Here is a 17862-nt window from a genome sequence, read left to right on the forward strand (position 1 = left end):
TAAGAAAGAGCAGAAAAACTTCTAATAAAAATAGATTAAATATATATATATATATTTATACTGGGTAAGGAAAACAGAAGTTTAGTCTCTCCTAGTCACAAACTCATTCTCTCTACCCACAACATTGGATTTTAGACAGCACACATTACCGTCACGGCTCTAATGAGAAGCTAATTATAGGGCTCGATCATTAGGTGGCATGCCCCTCCCGCCTCCCCCCCAGGTGCAGCCACGATCAGCTCACGTGGCCCCATGATTGGTCGCAGGCAAGGTTTCTAGATTCTTTAGTTTTAGAAAACCCCTAATTTTCAGGAATGGCTCAAATATCAAAATGTATGACTGTCCTTTGTATGTGTGTATGTGTGAACAATCTCACTTCATTTTTAAAAAAGAAAAACAAAACAAAACAAAAGCACAAAACCCCAAACTCCCAAATTTGGTTCAATTCTTTTTTGTTCTGAGGTGAGCCATAACAGCTGCACTAAATTCATAAAACATGTGCAACTCTGGGTAAAATATTTTTCTTCTAAAAGCACAACCACTTTACAAGATTAAAAGTCTAGTAACATTTCTAAATATTATTCATATCATACAAGTAGTGGTTGTTAATTTAAAACTTCATTAGTAAAATTACAGTACAAGCATGATTAACCTCCAGAATTGCAAATCCCAGACTCCAGTGGAAAGCTACATTACATCTTCAGTAGTACATTATCTTCCACCATCACTCCCACACCAGAGGAGATGGGGGCATCTCAGATGGCTGAGCAACAGTGGAACTAGAAAAAAATGGAGAAATGGTGAAATTAGTTGTAACACCACAAAGGGCAAAAGGCAATTCACTGCTGCCTATTTTCCTTTCTTCCTTTAAAAAAAATTGTAAAGTTCCAGATTATTATTACTATATTATTATTGTTGCTGTTATTATTCTTTAACGTTATCTAAAGTTGCATTTCTTCCAAATTGTTTAAGGGTCTGTATCTACTGTGAGGCTCTATGGTCCAGTGGCTTATACATGGATTTGAAAACAACATGTCATTTACTTGTTGTGTGACATAGAGCAAATTCTTTCATCCTTTTTTCTTCTGGAAAGGGATAATGCTATCCACCTCAGTATTGTGATGAATAAATGAGATAATGTATGCAAAGTGCTTTTCACAAAGACTACTTCAAAATATAAAGTAAATGGTAGCTATTATAAATAATAATGTCTATAATCAATCAGGAAATTAACCTTAAAAAATGCAGAATTAGCCATTTAGAAGTAGCCTCTCAAAATATAGTGACTTGAAGTGGAGACCTATTTTGAATGAGCCTCATAAGCCTTCTTTATCAAGTATTAATTGAGTAGTAATGAGTAATCATTTAGCATTTGTTATCCACAGATCTGTTTTTTCAGTTATTTCATGTGTCTCTCTAATGCTGCCAACTAGAGTATAAACAGGAGGGTGTGTGCGTAACCACTTTGCTTCCCTGGGGTCCAGGATAATGAATAACTTGCACCTGGAAAGGTATTAAAACAGCTGATTGACTGGGTCACTGATTCTAAGGGGAAAAGTATTAAAACAAAGTAATTTTAAACCACGAAGAAAGAAAGGTACAACTCAATTCCTTCTTTCTACTGAAAACATAGGTGGAAGAAATGAAAGTCACCCCGATTTAAAAATTCTACACAAAAAGTCTGCATTTTGGTTCAATAAATTCAATCAACATCAATACCACACGAAGGTCAATTAGAATGGAAGTGAGAAGGGAAAGAGACGCAGGGAGGAGGAGGAAAAAGGAGAGCGAGGAAGGCAGGTGGCGAAGAAAGGAGACAGAGTGGCCTTTCAGGTAAAACCCGCCCTACTCTGTCCTGCTTGGTGTCACCAGAGCCAGACCTTGTTCCCGTTTCTCCTTGGCCACCTAGCCTGATGTTAGCCGTTGCCGACAGAAGGCGCAGCAAGGAGCCTACAAGGCCACAGCAGTAGGAAGCAGCTGCCCTTTCTGATTCTGGTGTTTTTTTTCTGACGTGAAAGATCCAGCTTTGGTTGACCCAAACCTTCTGCCGAGTTTCTCTGCAACCCAGCAGGCCTCTTTGATGGACCAGTTCTGTCTCCACTTTTGAAAGTTTCTTCACTACCCTGATGCTGTGTGTTCCTGTGATAGCCATATCCTCTCCACAGACGTCCAAATCTTATTAGACTTGGGTGGAGGGGCCTCCTCTAAGTTCTCCATTTCTTCCTGGTTCACGCTCCCTCAGGCTAGAGGAAGGTACATGTTTTCTGCATTTGCTACTGAATCCGGGACCCTTCTGAATCCTCTTTCATATCCTGCCGTATAGTAATTTTCCTAGTTAATGCTTCTTATTATTACATTGTACAGGGTGTGGTTTCTTTCTGTTGTCTGGACCTTGATTGATCCGAAGAGTTAAGAGAAAAAGAGACTGAGAAGGGAAAGGACAAAGAGAATGACGCTCGCTAGGCTCCAAAGTGGGTTTACAGCTCTTTAACCAGGAAGCCTATCATTGGCTGTTTCTCTAAGTAGCACACACCAGCAGGCCTCCTATAAAAGAGAATTTTCTTTCTTGCAGTTACTGTTAAGGTAATGGGGAGGGTAGTGGGAACCCAGGTGACCATGTCTAACTCCAGGAGAGAGGCTGCCACCCGGCTGCTATAGAAGGGCAGGACGACCCCTACGTACACGGTCAGGCAGCACAATGGGTCATATAGGGGGAAAATGGCCAAAGCAACCACAGTGAACTAGCATCACTGTAAACACTAATGGTTACATTTTAATATGCTTTTGACTAAAGCCAAAACTCCTAACAGAAACTTTCTGTTGGACCTTTTTAAAATCTGTGGTACCTAATCTAAATAAAAACAGAAATACGCTGAAGAACCAAATCACAATGGCATTCTTTCAATTCGAACAAGAATTCCATATAGTTACCTAATAAAGCTCTTAAAAGCAGCAGACTGAGGGTTGATGCAGAGAGGCACTCTGTTTCCTTTCTGCTGTTCCAGAATGAACTGGTGAATAATTTCTGCGGAGAAAACAAACATCATAAAGGCATGCCAATTTGCAGGTCTGGGAGCAGTGGATTCTCAGCTAACTCTAAGCCGGCATTTCCCACTGGTTTAGTTAAATCAAACACCCGTCCTCTATCAGGCAGAATCCAGCAGCAATATCCTGAAACCAAAATGAAAGTTGCTGCTAAATACAGATAAACCTCCCCCCTTGTTCCCCGCCCCCGCCCCAAAGTGGCATTATAGGGGCTGGAAATCCCATCAGGAGGAGGAGGAAAATGGTCTATAAATTTGAGAGTGACCCCACAGAGTTGGCATTAGGAATGAATTCTTCTAAATTGCTGGTAATTACCACCTTCTTGAAAATCACTAAGAAACCTCAGTTGGTGTTTAGGCACATACTTTGGGGACTACTCTCTCTTCTAAAATGCCCTAGAGCAGACACACAGATCATTCAGAATTTTGGGTGTCATTAACCCCCATCCCACCCCAATAGGAGATTGTGTCAGGAAATCTTATGAGTCGACTAGCAGAAATTCCCTTCTCTTGTCATCATGCAAGGAATGATTCCCTCAGTGGGTGTTATACAAAAAAAGAAGTCCACTATGTTTCATTCAATGAAATAAATTACACTGACTGAATACATATTAAACATATTGAGTCACACTCATTAAATAAATCAGCTTTGAAAATACGAACAAAATATTCATTCCTTTGCCTGACCTTCCCCTGGACGTAATATTAAATCAAGAGTTTTTGTAACACCCATAGCCTCCTTGGCATATATGTCCTGGACAAACAGCTAGACACAAGGTTGTAAAATAAACACATGAAGGAGCTTTGGTCACCCTCTAGATCTCAGCTTTTCACAGCCACAAAATGAAAAATGTTACTAGTTATCCTGGCTGGCCAAAGGCCAAAAAAGATACTCACCTTTAACCTGTCGAACAGAACTGAGGTTCTTCTCAAAAGTGTCATCAAATTTGGGATTGGTGATGGGCTCAAAGTCACTGGTATAAACTCTTCCAGTAGAGGTGGAAAAGCAACATTTACACATACACGTGTGATATCGTAGTCGCCCTTCATCTAGGTAGGGGTGGGCTAAGGCATCCTTAGCGGATATTCTTTTGGACTGAAATCAAATTTAGAGACCAGCACATCAACACTACAGATAAACATGACTGTCCGTACAGGAGCTTTCACAAGACACAGTAACTACTTTATACAGCTGATATGGTATTTCCTGTGTAAAGAGGGATAACTGAATTTAGATGTGGGAAATGTAGCAGTAGAGGGAGTTTGTGACTTAGAACAAGAAACTACTGTTAGAAACCACTATACACCACAAAGCACTAAGAAATGACTTTGCTAAGATCCTGAAAAGTTCCTACCTTGAAATAAATGTATGTAAGGTCAAAAATGACAAATACCATGGTATTTAAATATGTAATATTTTGGAGGGGATAAGTTTACATTTTAAGTAACAGTTGTATTTTCTAAGCATTTAGAAGAGAGGTGATCATGGTGGCAATTGTATAAAGCTGCTTGAAACTTTTCTCTTAGAATACCAAATCAACTTAGGGCAAAAGCCTATCTGAAAGTTGCTGGAGTTGGGCAGCGGATAACAGTCTGAATGGCATGTTTAAGTATTCGGCTCAGTCTTCAAATCAGCAGCCTGTGGTTTTTGACACTTCAGATCAGAACACTTAATATACTAGTTTCAGGTTGATAAACTGAAAAACATTTCTCCATTGAAAAAAAAAAAAAAGAAAAAATTGTGCCTCCCTTTAGCTCAGTGGACACATTAGTAGTACCGAAAGTGAATTTTAAAGGATTTAAGGATGGATTCAAGCATAGAGAGTAGAACAAAAACTGACCCTTTGCCCTGCTTCCACTGTGATCAAGCACTTCACATAACACAATTTAAACAAAGAAAACCGTTTTGTATTCAACTAAACCAAAAAATACCTGGGTGTTCCTGACTGGTTCTGGTCCCCCAAATAATAAAATGTTAATTATTTCCCATAAACCTAGATTCCCTAAAAACATTTTTATCTCTGACTTTTTGCTATGCTAATGTTAAAAGGCATGCCGTGACCTTTCAGGACTGATCATTACAAAGGAAAGCTGCTGTTTATCCACCACAGACAAATATGAGCTTGACAACCTTTGTTTTGTTCCTTTTGCTCCCTGCCATGTTTGATATTTGGTGATCCAGCTGAAGTCTGATTCACTGGAACTCTTAACAAGTAAACTTTTCCTTTTTCTTCCACAATGAGTCCAGCTATTCCCAGAGATCCCACTGGGACAAAGGGTGACTATCAGAACCAAAAGGAACAAGCCGGCCGATGGTGCACCTGGCCCAAGACCGGGCCCCTCATCCCAACAAGTGAGCTCTTCGGCTTTCACACACTAAATCTGGTTCCTGGCCAAGTCTGTTTCCGTTTTCGATTGAGCATGGCTGATCAGGTCCACACTGGTGGCAGCAGTGATTGAATCTGGGTTTTAATTTTATCCTCTCACCATTAAATCATTTCTGTCAGGTAGCAGATGTCAGAAATCGAGTCCCTGTCAGCTGCCACCAACAGCTGTAATCTGGTTTGTTTCCATGTTAGTCTGTTTTGTTTGTCTGAGGATTCTGAAATTTGAGAAGGCAGGGTTGAAAAGATTTTGGTGTTTTCCCAACTACTGATAGCATGCTCTGTGTTTGTATGATCTTTGAGCACCCATACTGGGTCTTCTAAAGTGTCTTACCTAAGAGAAGCCTTTGTACAAAAAGTAAATCAAATCCCTAGCATGTAATGATCAACTTCCATTTCTCTAAACAAATTAAAGTCCCTTTGGACTTCTGAAACAAGGTTAAAAAAAGGAGATTGTCATTTTGTAAGAGGTATGAACATGGAAAATAAGTTAACTATCTTGCTAAATTGAGAAAGAAATCACAAAATTACTCAAATTTTCAGCAATGGTATTTTTTTTTATTTTTTTCTCTCCGTTGTATGTTTTTGGCTTCTTTGTCCAAAATTATCTGTCCATATATATGTGGGTTTATTTCTGGGTTCTCAATTCTATTCCATTGGTCTATGTGTCTGTTTTTCTGCCAACACCATACTGTTTTGATTATTGTAGCCCTGTAGTACAAGCTGAAATCAGGGAGTGTGATACCTCCAGTATTGTTCTTTTTTCTTAGGATTGCTTTGGCTATTTGGGATCTTTTGTGGTTCCATACAATTCGGATGATTTTTTGTTCTATTTCTTTAAAACATGCCATTGGGATTTTGATGGGGATTGTATTAAATCTCTATATTGCTTTGGGTAATATGGCTATTTTAACTATGTTGATACTTCCAATCCATGAACATGGAATGTCTTTCCATTTCTTTGCGTCTTCTTCAATTTCTTTTAAAAATGTCTTATAGTTTTCAGTATATAAGTCTTTCACATCCTTGGTTAAGTTTACTCCATTTTATTCTTTTTGTTGCAATTGCAAAAGGAATTGTTTTTTTTTTTTATGTCTTTTTCTGAGATTTCATTGTTAGTATATACATAGTATGTACATTGATTTTGTAGCTGGCAACTTTACAGTATTTGTTTATTGTTTCTAATAGCTTTTTGGTGGAGTCTTGAGGGTTTTCTATATATAGCATCATGTCATCTGCAAAAAGTGACAATTTAACTTCTTCATTCCCAATTTGGATGCCTTTTATTTCTTTTTGTTGCCTGATTGCTCTGGCTAGGACTTTGAATATTATGGCAGCGGTGATAGGGGACAGCCCTGTCATGTTCCTGAACACAGAGCAAAGGGCTTCAGTTTTTCACTGTTAATTATGATATTAGCTGAAGGTTTATCATATATGGCCTTTGTTATCTTGAGGTATTTTCCTTCTATACCCATTTTATTAAATGTTTTGATCACAAATGGATGTTATCAACAGTAATTGTATTCTTTTGAAGGACCTAATGGTGCTTAATTATGTCCTTTGTATCTTAATTACATATTGTGCATATCTTGTTTCTTTAATGGTCAACATTTGTAATAGATACGGACACTTGTTTCTATCCCAGTTTTGTTGCTTTAGCAAAATTGGCTCTTCTACTTTTGAAGGAGTTGATAAAATTTTCCATTTTATAAATATAAAATATTTCTAAGTAAACAAATCAATGTACTTTGTATACTTCTGAAGGGAGTTAATACATCATATTATGGTATTTCTTAAAATAAAATGGAGCTAACTCCCATTCCAACCGGCTTTTAGAAACACTATTAACACATTAAAGATATGTAAAAAGAAATGGAAAAAAATTTTTTTTTTAATTATTCTTCCTTATGTATTAAATATGTTGGCTCTTTAGAAATTTTTTCTTGCTAAGGTTGTAAATCAAAGATTTAAAAAGGCTTTATCTGTAAGTTAAAATAATACTCTTGGTTACTAGGTTACAAAGTAGGAAGCAAAATGTGTAATTGTATAAGAGGTCATGTGATATTCCTTTGCAAGATGACTCTGGACAAATCAGTCTAATAGTTATAAAACCTTAAAAACAACTGTTTTCTCCCTGATTTTACTGTCATGTACAGATAATGCTAGCAAAATATTCTAGTTTATACAAGTTGTGGGTTTGTTTTCTCACAAAAAGCATAATCATTTTGCATTTGAATTTTCAGATAAACTAATTATCACTCTTGTCTAAAATTATGGAATTTCAACGTTATGTATTCAAGTAAATTAGATGAATGATAATAGGTAATGTGTTTCTAAAAAGAAATTAGTTTTTAGAATGCCACACAACATAAGGACTTAATGTGTCAACTTAAATTTTAATCTCCTGATTTTCAGTTAACATTAAGACTCTATTAATACTAATTTGAATTAATAAATAGTCTTTAGATACCTGGACAACATAATTTTAATATACCTAGGCTCTTCATTAATACACTGTAGAGTAGCCATCAGTAAACAGTTAAAACAGATGTGCCAATAAATACCTTTGGGTTAAAGTACACGTATATTTTTTTTAAAGAATGTAAAAGAATGTGTGATGGCAGGAAGCTGTGTATGCAAGATAACATGTGTTTTGTTTGTCAAGGGGAAAAAAGGAAATAATTTTGTCTATATTCCTAATAAGTATTGTTGTGCTTTAAAAAATTGCTTGTAACTACTTATTGACTTTAGATAAATTAAGGTCTCTCAGATTTGTTTAATGTCTTCACTATTTTGAGGCAATAGTTAATTACATCTTTATAAATTATTTATTATACCCCATTCTTTCCAATATTGTTGATATTATAATAAAAGCACCAGAGCCCTTTATTCTTATCCTCTGGTGGTTTCTGCTTTTTTCTTAGATTTGCCTAAAGGCTCATGCTCCAAGCTAAAGATTAGGATTGAGTCTCCCATTAGCAATTTAACAAGGACCTCGGTGAAGAACGGTCATCAGGTACTTCTGACGTTTGTCTTCATGGTATAAATTCATGGGTGTAACTGATATCTTCACCACCGACAGCCACCTCTTAGACTGAACCAAGTAACTGAGTTAGGAATTCCAGGAAGGTTTCAGTCCAGGAGCAGACACCTGGCAATAGACTGCTTCACCCGAGATCAACAAAATAAGACTTACTTAATTACTGCAGACTAAATGGACTAAATAAACTTGACTTAACTATGGTTAATGTTTGATTTTTAATGGCTATTTTAAAAACATCATTTCTTTCTTCATGTATCGCTAACCCTCAATTTAACAGGTTAAAATCAGAATAAAGGACTCTTTAAAATGGTTCTAGTTCTAATTGAACTCTCAGAACCAGAAAGGAAAGACTCCTTACTACCAACCATAAAACTAATAAAGCATCAGGCCAATTTAAAAATAATCATTTTGTAAAACAATAATATATATTGGTTGGCCTTGTTCTACGAGATCATGATAAAATGGTTAAATATTACGCAGTGTTCCTTAAATAAATTCCTTTATGTTTTTAATGACCAAGAATCTGTCCTCCTTACCAGATAAATCTTCCCTCCTTCTTACAGATAAATCTATAACTATGACCACACCACAAGTTTCATTGAATTAGGCGTGACAATCCCACTATTAAGGAATAAGGACTATGTTTCACGTGTAGAACAGAGGTTTACAAGGCCTCCCAGGAAACCATGCTTGGTATCCCTTCTATGGCTTAGGACATCCCAGCCTTAGGGTTGTAAAGACTAAGAGCTTCTGGCAGGTCAGGACCCGTTCATAAACATGCGACCTCAGAGAAGGAGGACACGTGACAGCGGTAAGTACTGCAGGTAAAAGCTGACATGGGTGAATCTCATGGTTCTTGGTTCCTAATCTGGAAGAACTAATAAAGAGAATAAGGTATTTCTGACACATGAAAGTACATTTTAATCTCAGGGCCTTGACAAAATCCTCTAAGGGCAGACAGAAAATACCTCTGAAGCCTGAAGTTCGTGGCTCTAGTTTTGTTAACCATACAAAAGGTCTTTATGTATCAAGTCAACATCTCCTGTGAGCTATGTAGATAAACTTACCAAATAAAACAAAATACCAAACGAATGACACTAAATCACTAGCTCCTTGAGCAACTTATGTGGTTGGAACAGTCCTTAATGGCAGGAACTTGACCACAAGGAGGGACTGTGAAATTCAGAACTGCCACTTCGTCTTGCTTCTGTATCACTAAAGTACCTCACATGCCAAAGTAAACAAACAAAAGGAAAATAAAAAATAAACAAACACTAAACAAATAAAAATCCACTTTGTACCCCGAGATGTAACAAAAATAACTTGGTCACTTGATTGGTTCTGGTCCACCAAATAAAAGCTTGACTATTTCTCACAAACCTGGATTCGCTAACAAAACATTTCTGTCCCTAAGTTTTGTTATTGCTGATGTCTCAAGACGGTTCTGACCTTTGTGGATTTGATAGTCCTTTGAGAAAGTTGCTGTTTTCTCATCACGAACAGACTAATGTAAGCTTAATAACGGGTAAGTTTGTGGGTACTTTCCCCCTTTCAATATCTGTTGTTTTTTGTATTTGATGACTTCCTTGTACTCTCAGCAAGTAAAATTCTTTTCTAAATGCTTCCACTTTTGACAATAGTTATGGGCACAGACGTGACTAATATTCTTTGGATGAATGAATAAATGAAGAGCTGAATTTTGTCCCCGAAGAGTCAAGTTTAGAAATGGCATTTGGAAAAGCTACATTTCAACAACTCAGAGAGTAAATATTTCTTTATGCAATGTAAATGGGCAGATCTTTTCAAATAATATTAATTTTTTTCCTCCTGATTTAACTTGGTGCCAAGTTCCTTTTACAAATATCGCGATAAAAAAAGGATGACACAGTTCCTTATCTCTCTTCACCTCAATTCGTATGTGTTAATAATCAAACTTCTGCGTGATGAGTAAACATGATATACATGAAACTGGAGACTGAAGTTTCTTTTGAAAAGTCATTATTTACATTGCACATCTATTGATGTTTTTCTTGGAACACACATATTTTGAATTCATTAAAAAACATAAAAACAAACACTACTTACTGGATCAAAGACCAACATCCTGCAAAGGAGATGAACAGCTTCATGTGTAGCCTGGCTAGACAGGGTATAAAGTACAGGAAGAGATGGCTGTGAAAAAATAAAGAATGCAAATATGTAAATGAGTCTTTGGGTACATAGATATGGAATACAGCCAATTTATGATAAGTACCTAGCTCAAAAGATGTATGCACATAAGTCTAAACTCAAAGGGAATGAGTATTTCCCTCATTAACCAGTCTTCAAAAACAACTGTCATTGACTTCCAGTGGCATATTTTATACTACATGATTAGCCATTGTAGCCTAGAGCACAAAAGAGCCAATGGAAAATGAAAGCTAGTCCTGTAAAAATGGGGGGGGGCCCCTTCTAGCCTTATACTGTAAGTACTCTGGCAAGAAAGACCAAATGCCTAGGGGTGGGAGAAAAAAGATTTAATACGTTGGCCACATGCAAAGTGAAGCATGTAAACTGTGCAAAGTAAACATGTGAACTATGTCTTATGGCAACATTACCACAGAGTTGCTAAAACATGAGTCCTAAAGAAGCTGTAAGACATTCAGGAAGTTACAGAATCTTTTAAGCAAGTATGCTGTTGCTTTTGCTGGTCCCACTTATTTTGCCTTTAAGCACTTGATTTCTCATTCAGTCACTGTCTTTGTGAGTGGCAGGCATAGCCACGTGCCAATGTCTAACACTCTTGCACTGAGGCAAGGAGATGGCTCTGATGACTTGAGAAGCCCCTGAGCTTATAAAGCCTCCATTTCGCTGCTTGGAGAGTCAGAGGACAGAGGAGGTGAATGGCAACACTGCTGTCTCTCACACAAGTAACCCGAAAAGGTCTCCTTGTACCTCAACCACAACCTCAGAATCTTGCTATGACAACTACTAACATCAAGTATTTTACATATCTGCCTCCTTCCAACAAAGCCACATAGGAAAACCCAATAAGAACAAGATACCTCAGAATCATCAGGAGGTAATTATTCACCTTACAGAAGTTTTCTTCAGGATCAAGGAGTAATAGTAAACTAGAACTCCCATCTCATCTTAGTCTAACAAATTAGATAAATCAACATGTCTGAATTTCAGTAGTCTTAAGTATTAAATGAGGCAGATAGAACTAAATGATCTCCTAAGTTGACTTTAATTCTAAAATTGTATGAGCCGCAGCCCTAGAAGTGGGGTGGGGGGGAGGTCATAGCCCTCAGTTGAGGGCCCTGGAGAAGAGGTGGGAAATTGAGGAGTCCGGTTTCAGAAAAAAATAAAATAAAAAAAATTGTATGAGACTTGACAGGACTACTACAGATAAAAAGCATTGTACACAGAACCCATATATAGTTGGCATTCAAATATTTTTATATCAACTTACTATTATTTATTGGTACATTTACATGTTTGCAGATAAAGTATTTTTGTTAAAAATATGTAAGTCTATGGTAGTTCTGCAATTTGTATTAGTCAAGATAATGAGGTGTGTGGAGAGTGTGAGGAAGAGGTTTTAACTTATAACTCAATTTACAAATTTTTTCCCCCCTAAGAATTGTTTTTTTGACCTTTTTACTTATTTAAGTGTGTTTTTCCAGGACCCATCAGCTCCAAATCAAGTAGTTGTTTCAATCTAATTGTGGAGCCCACAGCTCACAGTGGCCCATGAGGGGATCGAACCGGCAGCCTTATTAAGAGCACTGCGCTCTAACCAACTAAGCTATCCGGCCACCCTCTGCTAAGAATTTTTTTTTTAATTGTGTAAAATGGAGTAATTTGATATTCTTAAAAGATTCTGATTCTTGGTTTGACTGAATAGCCGTCTTCTTTTTCACTGGTTTGTGCAGGTTGGCAGTCAAATTCCAGCCAATTCTTACTGACTCAAATGTTTCACCCTAAGCAATTCTTTCCTTTCCACTCCCCATGTGAAACCTACCCCTCCACCTCACCCTAGTTTTGTCGTGGAGGTTATGCTATAGCTTAGGAAAGGGAATACCGGAATGAGTACTAGAAGATGTGGGTCCAAATTCTGACTTTGCCATCACTAGACTTGGGGAGGTCACTTGAACCGTGGCTTTCTCATCTATGAGGCTGCACTAGTACAGACCTGCCTTCTGCCAACATCAATGCTAAGCTAACATCCGCCAAACGCCGGGCCCTGGGCTAGGTGTGGGGGCAACAAAGATGAATCACATATCTCAGGTCGGCAAGAAAAACATAAATAGTTCCAGAAGCCACTGAATGGAAGATAGAGAACAAATTAGAAGGCAAAATTTGTAAGACTTGAGACGCCTGGATATGGGACGGGGAGCTTGTGAAAAGCAAATGAAATTTAAAATTCAATCTTTCCTTACAGAAGTACACCCCAACAAATACACTCAAACTAAGGCTAAGTTTAATTTCAGCGTAGAAGAGTCCGTCATATTATATGCTTTCTTCTTTGCTGTGTTTATATGCATGTTAAAAAGAGGCACATAGAAAAAAAGAAGAGTCAGTTCATGATGCCAATACCTCCCCAGAAAGATAACCATTAATAACTTAGTTCCTAGCATCGGCTCCCCAGGAAAGATGCGATGTTAGAGACGCTGCGTTTCTAATTCCATTATCTTCCCCTCTAATTCACCAGCCATTATGGTTGAAACCAGTTGGGCCCAGGGTCTCAGAACTAGACAAGAAGTTTGTATTTCTCATCAAGTGTAATTGAATCAATTTTGGTAAGAGAAAAAACAGAATGCTTGGAAAGATGCCCTAAGTATCTCCTTTCGGAAAAAGTTTTTGCCAATTCCCCTAACATTCACACACATCCCTTCCCCCGGCCCCCTTTAAAATACACCAGTCCATTTTCTGTTTGTTCTGCAAGTCTGTAAGTCACTTAGCAATGAGGGAGTGAGTGGGTGCCAGTGCTGAATCATGAGGACAGGAAGGGTTATAAACAGGGTTATTAATGACTGTGATTGTCAGTGAAATGAAGCAAGCATGAGCTTCTGGAAGTGGATGAGAAGCCCTCAATGGATGTGCCAGTCATAAGCCAACCGCAGTGTGAGGGCCACACAGCAGTTGGCCAGGCTGTTTGAGTCCTGTTCGATGTTCCTATTAGTTTTCATTTGGCAGCAAAGGAGCCGTGAGCTTCAGTCAGCAATGTTAAATGAGTATACACGATGCACAGTGCACTACATGCAGTAAGCACTGTAGGGTTATATAAAAGAAACTCCCACTTGAAAATAAGAAGTTTGAACTAAATGAACTCTCTACCATACTCTGATTCTGTTCAATGTTCAGACATGGTCCCTGTCAGGGGACAGAACTATTTGAACTCCAGTGAAAATGTATCTATTTCTGACACAATCAGCTGGGAACCACTTGAGGAAAAATGAAGATCTAAACCTCGTAAGAGTTGAACAAACGACGAAATTAGACTTTTCAATCCTATCAACAGGTCAGAGCCTCAACAAGTACTTATCTACCTGAATAGGTACTTGGGTCATGGCAGCTGAGGTTCTCTTCATCCAAGATTCTGAGTTGTAGAAGAGACAATAAATAAAAAATACTATAGGGTTTTTGTCTGCCCAGCATTCCCTGACCTTTAGGGAACACTCGTTTCTCACTCTCAAATCAAGTGGTTTGGCCAGGCCCCCACTCCAGGGATGGCACCTGACCCAGGCCTGGCAGATCCAACAATATATTCGCCTGAGCTTTGGCACAGGCATATGGTCTAAAACAGGTAAGGGACAGCCATGGATGGCTAACCCAACACACTCCCCCAGTCTTCTTCTCTCTTATGGACCTTCATTATATGGGATGGAAAATACTCATTTTTTTTTTCTTTAGCCCTCTTGCATTTGGGAGGCCACATATTACACAGTTCTGGACAAGGACATATAAGCAGAAGTTTGGTAGGCAGGCTTTTGGGAAAACTTTGCTTTCCTGATAAAAGTGACAGACGTTGCTATTGCCCCCTCTTTAATCCATTTGTTTGCTTAGAATGTGGATATGATATCTGGACAACCTACAGCCATTTTGTGACCATGAGGCTATCAGCAAGACAGTAAGAAGGCAACATTATAAAGATGGCAGAGCAGAAAAAAAGAAAGAACCAGATTCGTGATGACATAATTGAGCTGCTGTGTCAGCTCCAGACTGCCGACCTCTGGACCAGATATGAGGCAAACATCAACTCCTATAAACCACTGTAAGCAAGATTTTCTATTACTTATAACCAAACACATTCCCAACTGAATCAGAGAACTTCCCAATATTTTTTTCTGGATCAATTTGGGAGAGCTCTTTCCTGAAGGAGTGATATTGCTAGTAGAATGTAGGCCTGCACTGCTGGTTCCATTTTTGTAAACACATGGGGGAAAGCCTGTCTGAAAATGAAACCAACACAGGAAAACAGAACAGAGAAGAGACTCAAAAATTCCTGGCAGGAAACATCACTTGACTACCTGAATCCAGCAGGTCCTCAAGTCAGTTGTAGTTCAAGACTTTTCAGTTACATGAGCCACTAAGCACCTTTTTTCCTTAAGCCAGTTTTAACTGAGTTTCACTGGGAAGAGTCCTGACGATTACACCACATGGAAGTGTGTATATTCATCAACCAACACAAATTAATTTGAGGCAGTAATCTATGACTTTAAGAAGACAGCTAATTAGGTTCTCCTGTATATGTATATATTTTTCACAAAGTCCCAACAATATTTCGGTTTGTACAAATATATGTAAATAAATGCACTGAAAAATGTTGGAAAGATATTCTCAAATCAATGCAGAGGAGACTCTGGGACGGTGTGTGGGGTAGCTAGGGATGACTAAGTCTCAGTAAAATTTTTATTTTACATGTACTTACATATAACTTGCATATAAACAAATTAAAATAAAAAAAAAAATCTGCTGTGAAGGTCTGTGTGCCAGGCAGTGACTGGCTAAGAATACAGGTTTTAGATTTAGAGAAATCTATTTTTGTGATCTGGCTTATGGCCTTAAGCATATTATTTAACCTCTGTAATCCTTCATCTTCCATCTGTAAAAAGGAATAATAAATGATACATTATAGTATTGTGAGGATTTAATGTATTAATTAATCTTTGCATTCCTGGGATAAACTCCACTTGATCATATTTTTTTTTAAATCATAAGCTATATCTACTATTTTAGAATATAATTGTTAATATTTATTAAGTGTTTAGAATGCCAGATACTATTCTATGCTTTCCTTGCATACGCTCTTTATTATTATAACAATTTGAGGTAGGAATAATTTTTATTCCCATGTTATAGGTGAATAAACTGAGGCACACGGAGGGTAATTAATGTGTCACAAAGTGAGTTACTAGTAGAGTCGGGATTCATGCTCCGTCTGCCTGAAAACTGTAGTGTACAACTCCTGGGATATCATTCAACATGCTGTACAATGTGGTGAGCCTGAGACTGACACCACTGCCGCTTTTAATTACTACAGTCCAGAGAAACATAAACAGAGCACATATCCGGCACGGAGCACTGAGCTCTTTGCAAAATTGTCATGATGTACAGAACTACACAAGCTGTAGTGTATATATTGGATTGGGGACCAAATTAATCTTTTGAGGTTAAAAAAAAAAAATCCAAGTGGCTGCATACCAAATATACTTGGTGTGTGGGTGTGTATGTATGAGTCTTTCAGTCTCAGCTCTAAATAGCTATAACATGAATGGAGATAACTTCAAGCAGCTGCTAACAGGCTAACAAGAAGCATATAAGATATGCTTCATGGGGTAAAGGAAGGAGTAGGGAGTGTGAAGGAAAAAGGCAGAATCTGACTACTGGCTTAAGAGCTTCAGGGGTCTGTTAACTTCTCTTGAGAGCAGTGGTGGTATAAAGATCAACTAGCAAATGGAGGTAGAAAACAATTTCCATACTGGGGGAAAAAATGAAACCAAATACTATGCTAAGTTCATTTACATTCAATTATATATGGCAAGTATAACTTACGCTATACAAATCCACCTGGGTTCGTGTTCAAAGACCATGAACACCTGCCTGAAAGACCGTCTGCAGCTTTAAAAATAAGACTTTAAAGTCTGTGCAAAGCATATCTACCCTTTTAGCAGAAATGGTCTCCTAATTCCTACTCCATCAGTCTTCTCTTCAAAATTAAAATATTCTGACACCAACACTAGCCAGAGGTACCCCTAACTTTTACCTTGGTGCTCTCTTAAAGTCATCACTAAACTTGGTGATGAGCAAAATGTTAAACTCTAAGAGACATTACTGTCAAGAGGCCAATTCATGTAAAAATGTATTAAGATAGGATTCTGTTAAACACCTTAACCTATTTAACTAGTTAAATAAATATGGAATTTAAAATTTTCCTTTCTTCCACCCTTTGTTTTGGATAATATGATATTTACTATTTTTTTTATTTAATTGAAAGTTCTAGGTTTTTACAACTAACAGATTTTTAAAATTTCTAGTAGAAAAAGGACTCACTTGCCAGGAAATGCTCAAAGGAGTGCACAATGACTTTTGCTGCAGTAAGTTACGTTTTGAGCTGTTCTAAACAGCAGGCTGGAAACTCCTGACACAAAGGATGACTTAGCTGTGAACTATTAGCAATGGTTAAAGTTCCTCTAGAAATGGAAGGGTGGCACTGAGGAAGGCTGGCACCAGGGTATCTGATTGTCGTTACTTTTCATTACTGGCTACCTTTAGCCAGGCAAGATTTACTGACCTAAAGTGGTCAGTTAAAGAGGAAAATTATTTTCCTACTGCCAAGGATACATTTACCAAGAGGTATTGATAAATCAGTTTAATTCCTGGTATTGGCCAATACATAGAACATAATAGATATTTTTAGTTCCTTCTATTAATACAGAACCTTCCTCTAGCGTATCTGAGCGTCATTACTTTTTAAGACTTACTGTGCTCTTGTAAGGGAGTTAGGGCCTCAAATTATTTTAGCTCTAAACTAAATGCTATACAAGGGTATAACCAGCAGGGCCTATTTAAAATACCAGCATCTACATCTCTATTTACTAGTTCAGGCTGGTTTTAGGAGCTAACATACTTTACCCATGGCTCTGTATGCCGGTGAAAAATGGATGCACTGGAGTGACACCAGAAGTATAGAGGGAACTGGCAGGGAAAGGCAAGGCCTTGGCTTGACAAGGCCAGGTCTGGCTGGTAATGTGAGAGGAGTGTCAAACTTAGTCTGTCATTCAGTCAGTTAGGTCAATCAGATCTTCTAATGAACGGTCGGATCATCCAATCACCCAATTTAAAAGAAACCACGGCAAAGCCCAAGAAAATTAGTTGCCGAGTCTTTCTGTTTCAGTTTGTTCCT

The 17862-nt window shown here is 37.9% G+C and overlaps 1 protein-coding gene across 1 annotated transcript in view; it reads right to left on the reverse strand.

Annotated features, from left to right (window-relative positions):
* Window positions 1–435: 435 nt before the first annotated feature.
* NLK (nemo like kinase) overlaps window positions 436–17862 on the reverse strand; it is a 143581-nt gene continuing 126154 nt past the window's right edge. The window contains exons 8-11 of the mRNA XM_019731400.2: window positions 10557–10643; window positions 3942–4140; window positions 2932–3025; window positions 436–779 (exon numbers count right to left, since the gene is read on the reverse strand). Coding sequence (XP_019586959.1) covers window positions 725–779; window positions 2932–3025; window positions 3942–4140; window positions 10557–10643 — 435 coding nt within the window. The 3' untranslated portion in view covers window positions 436–724. The remainder of the gene's footprint in view (window positions 780–2931; window positions 3026–3941; window positions 4141–10556; window positions 10644–17862) is intronic.

Source organism: Rhinolophus sinicus, linkage group LG15 (genome assembly GCF_036562045.2).
Source record: "Rhinolophus sinicus isolate RSC01 linkage group LG15, ASM3656204v1, whole genome shotgun sequence".
NCBI classification, from domain to species: Eukaryota; Metazoa; Chordata; class Mammalia; order Chiroptera; family Rhinolophidae; genus Rhinolophus; species Rhinolophus sinicus.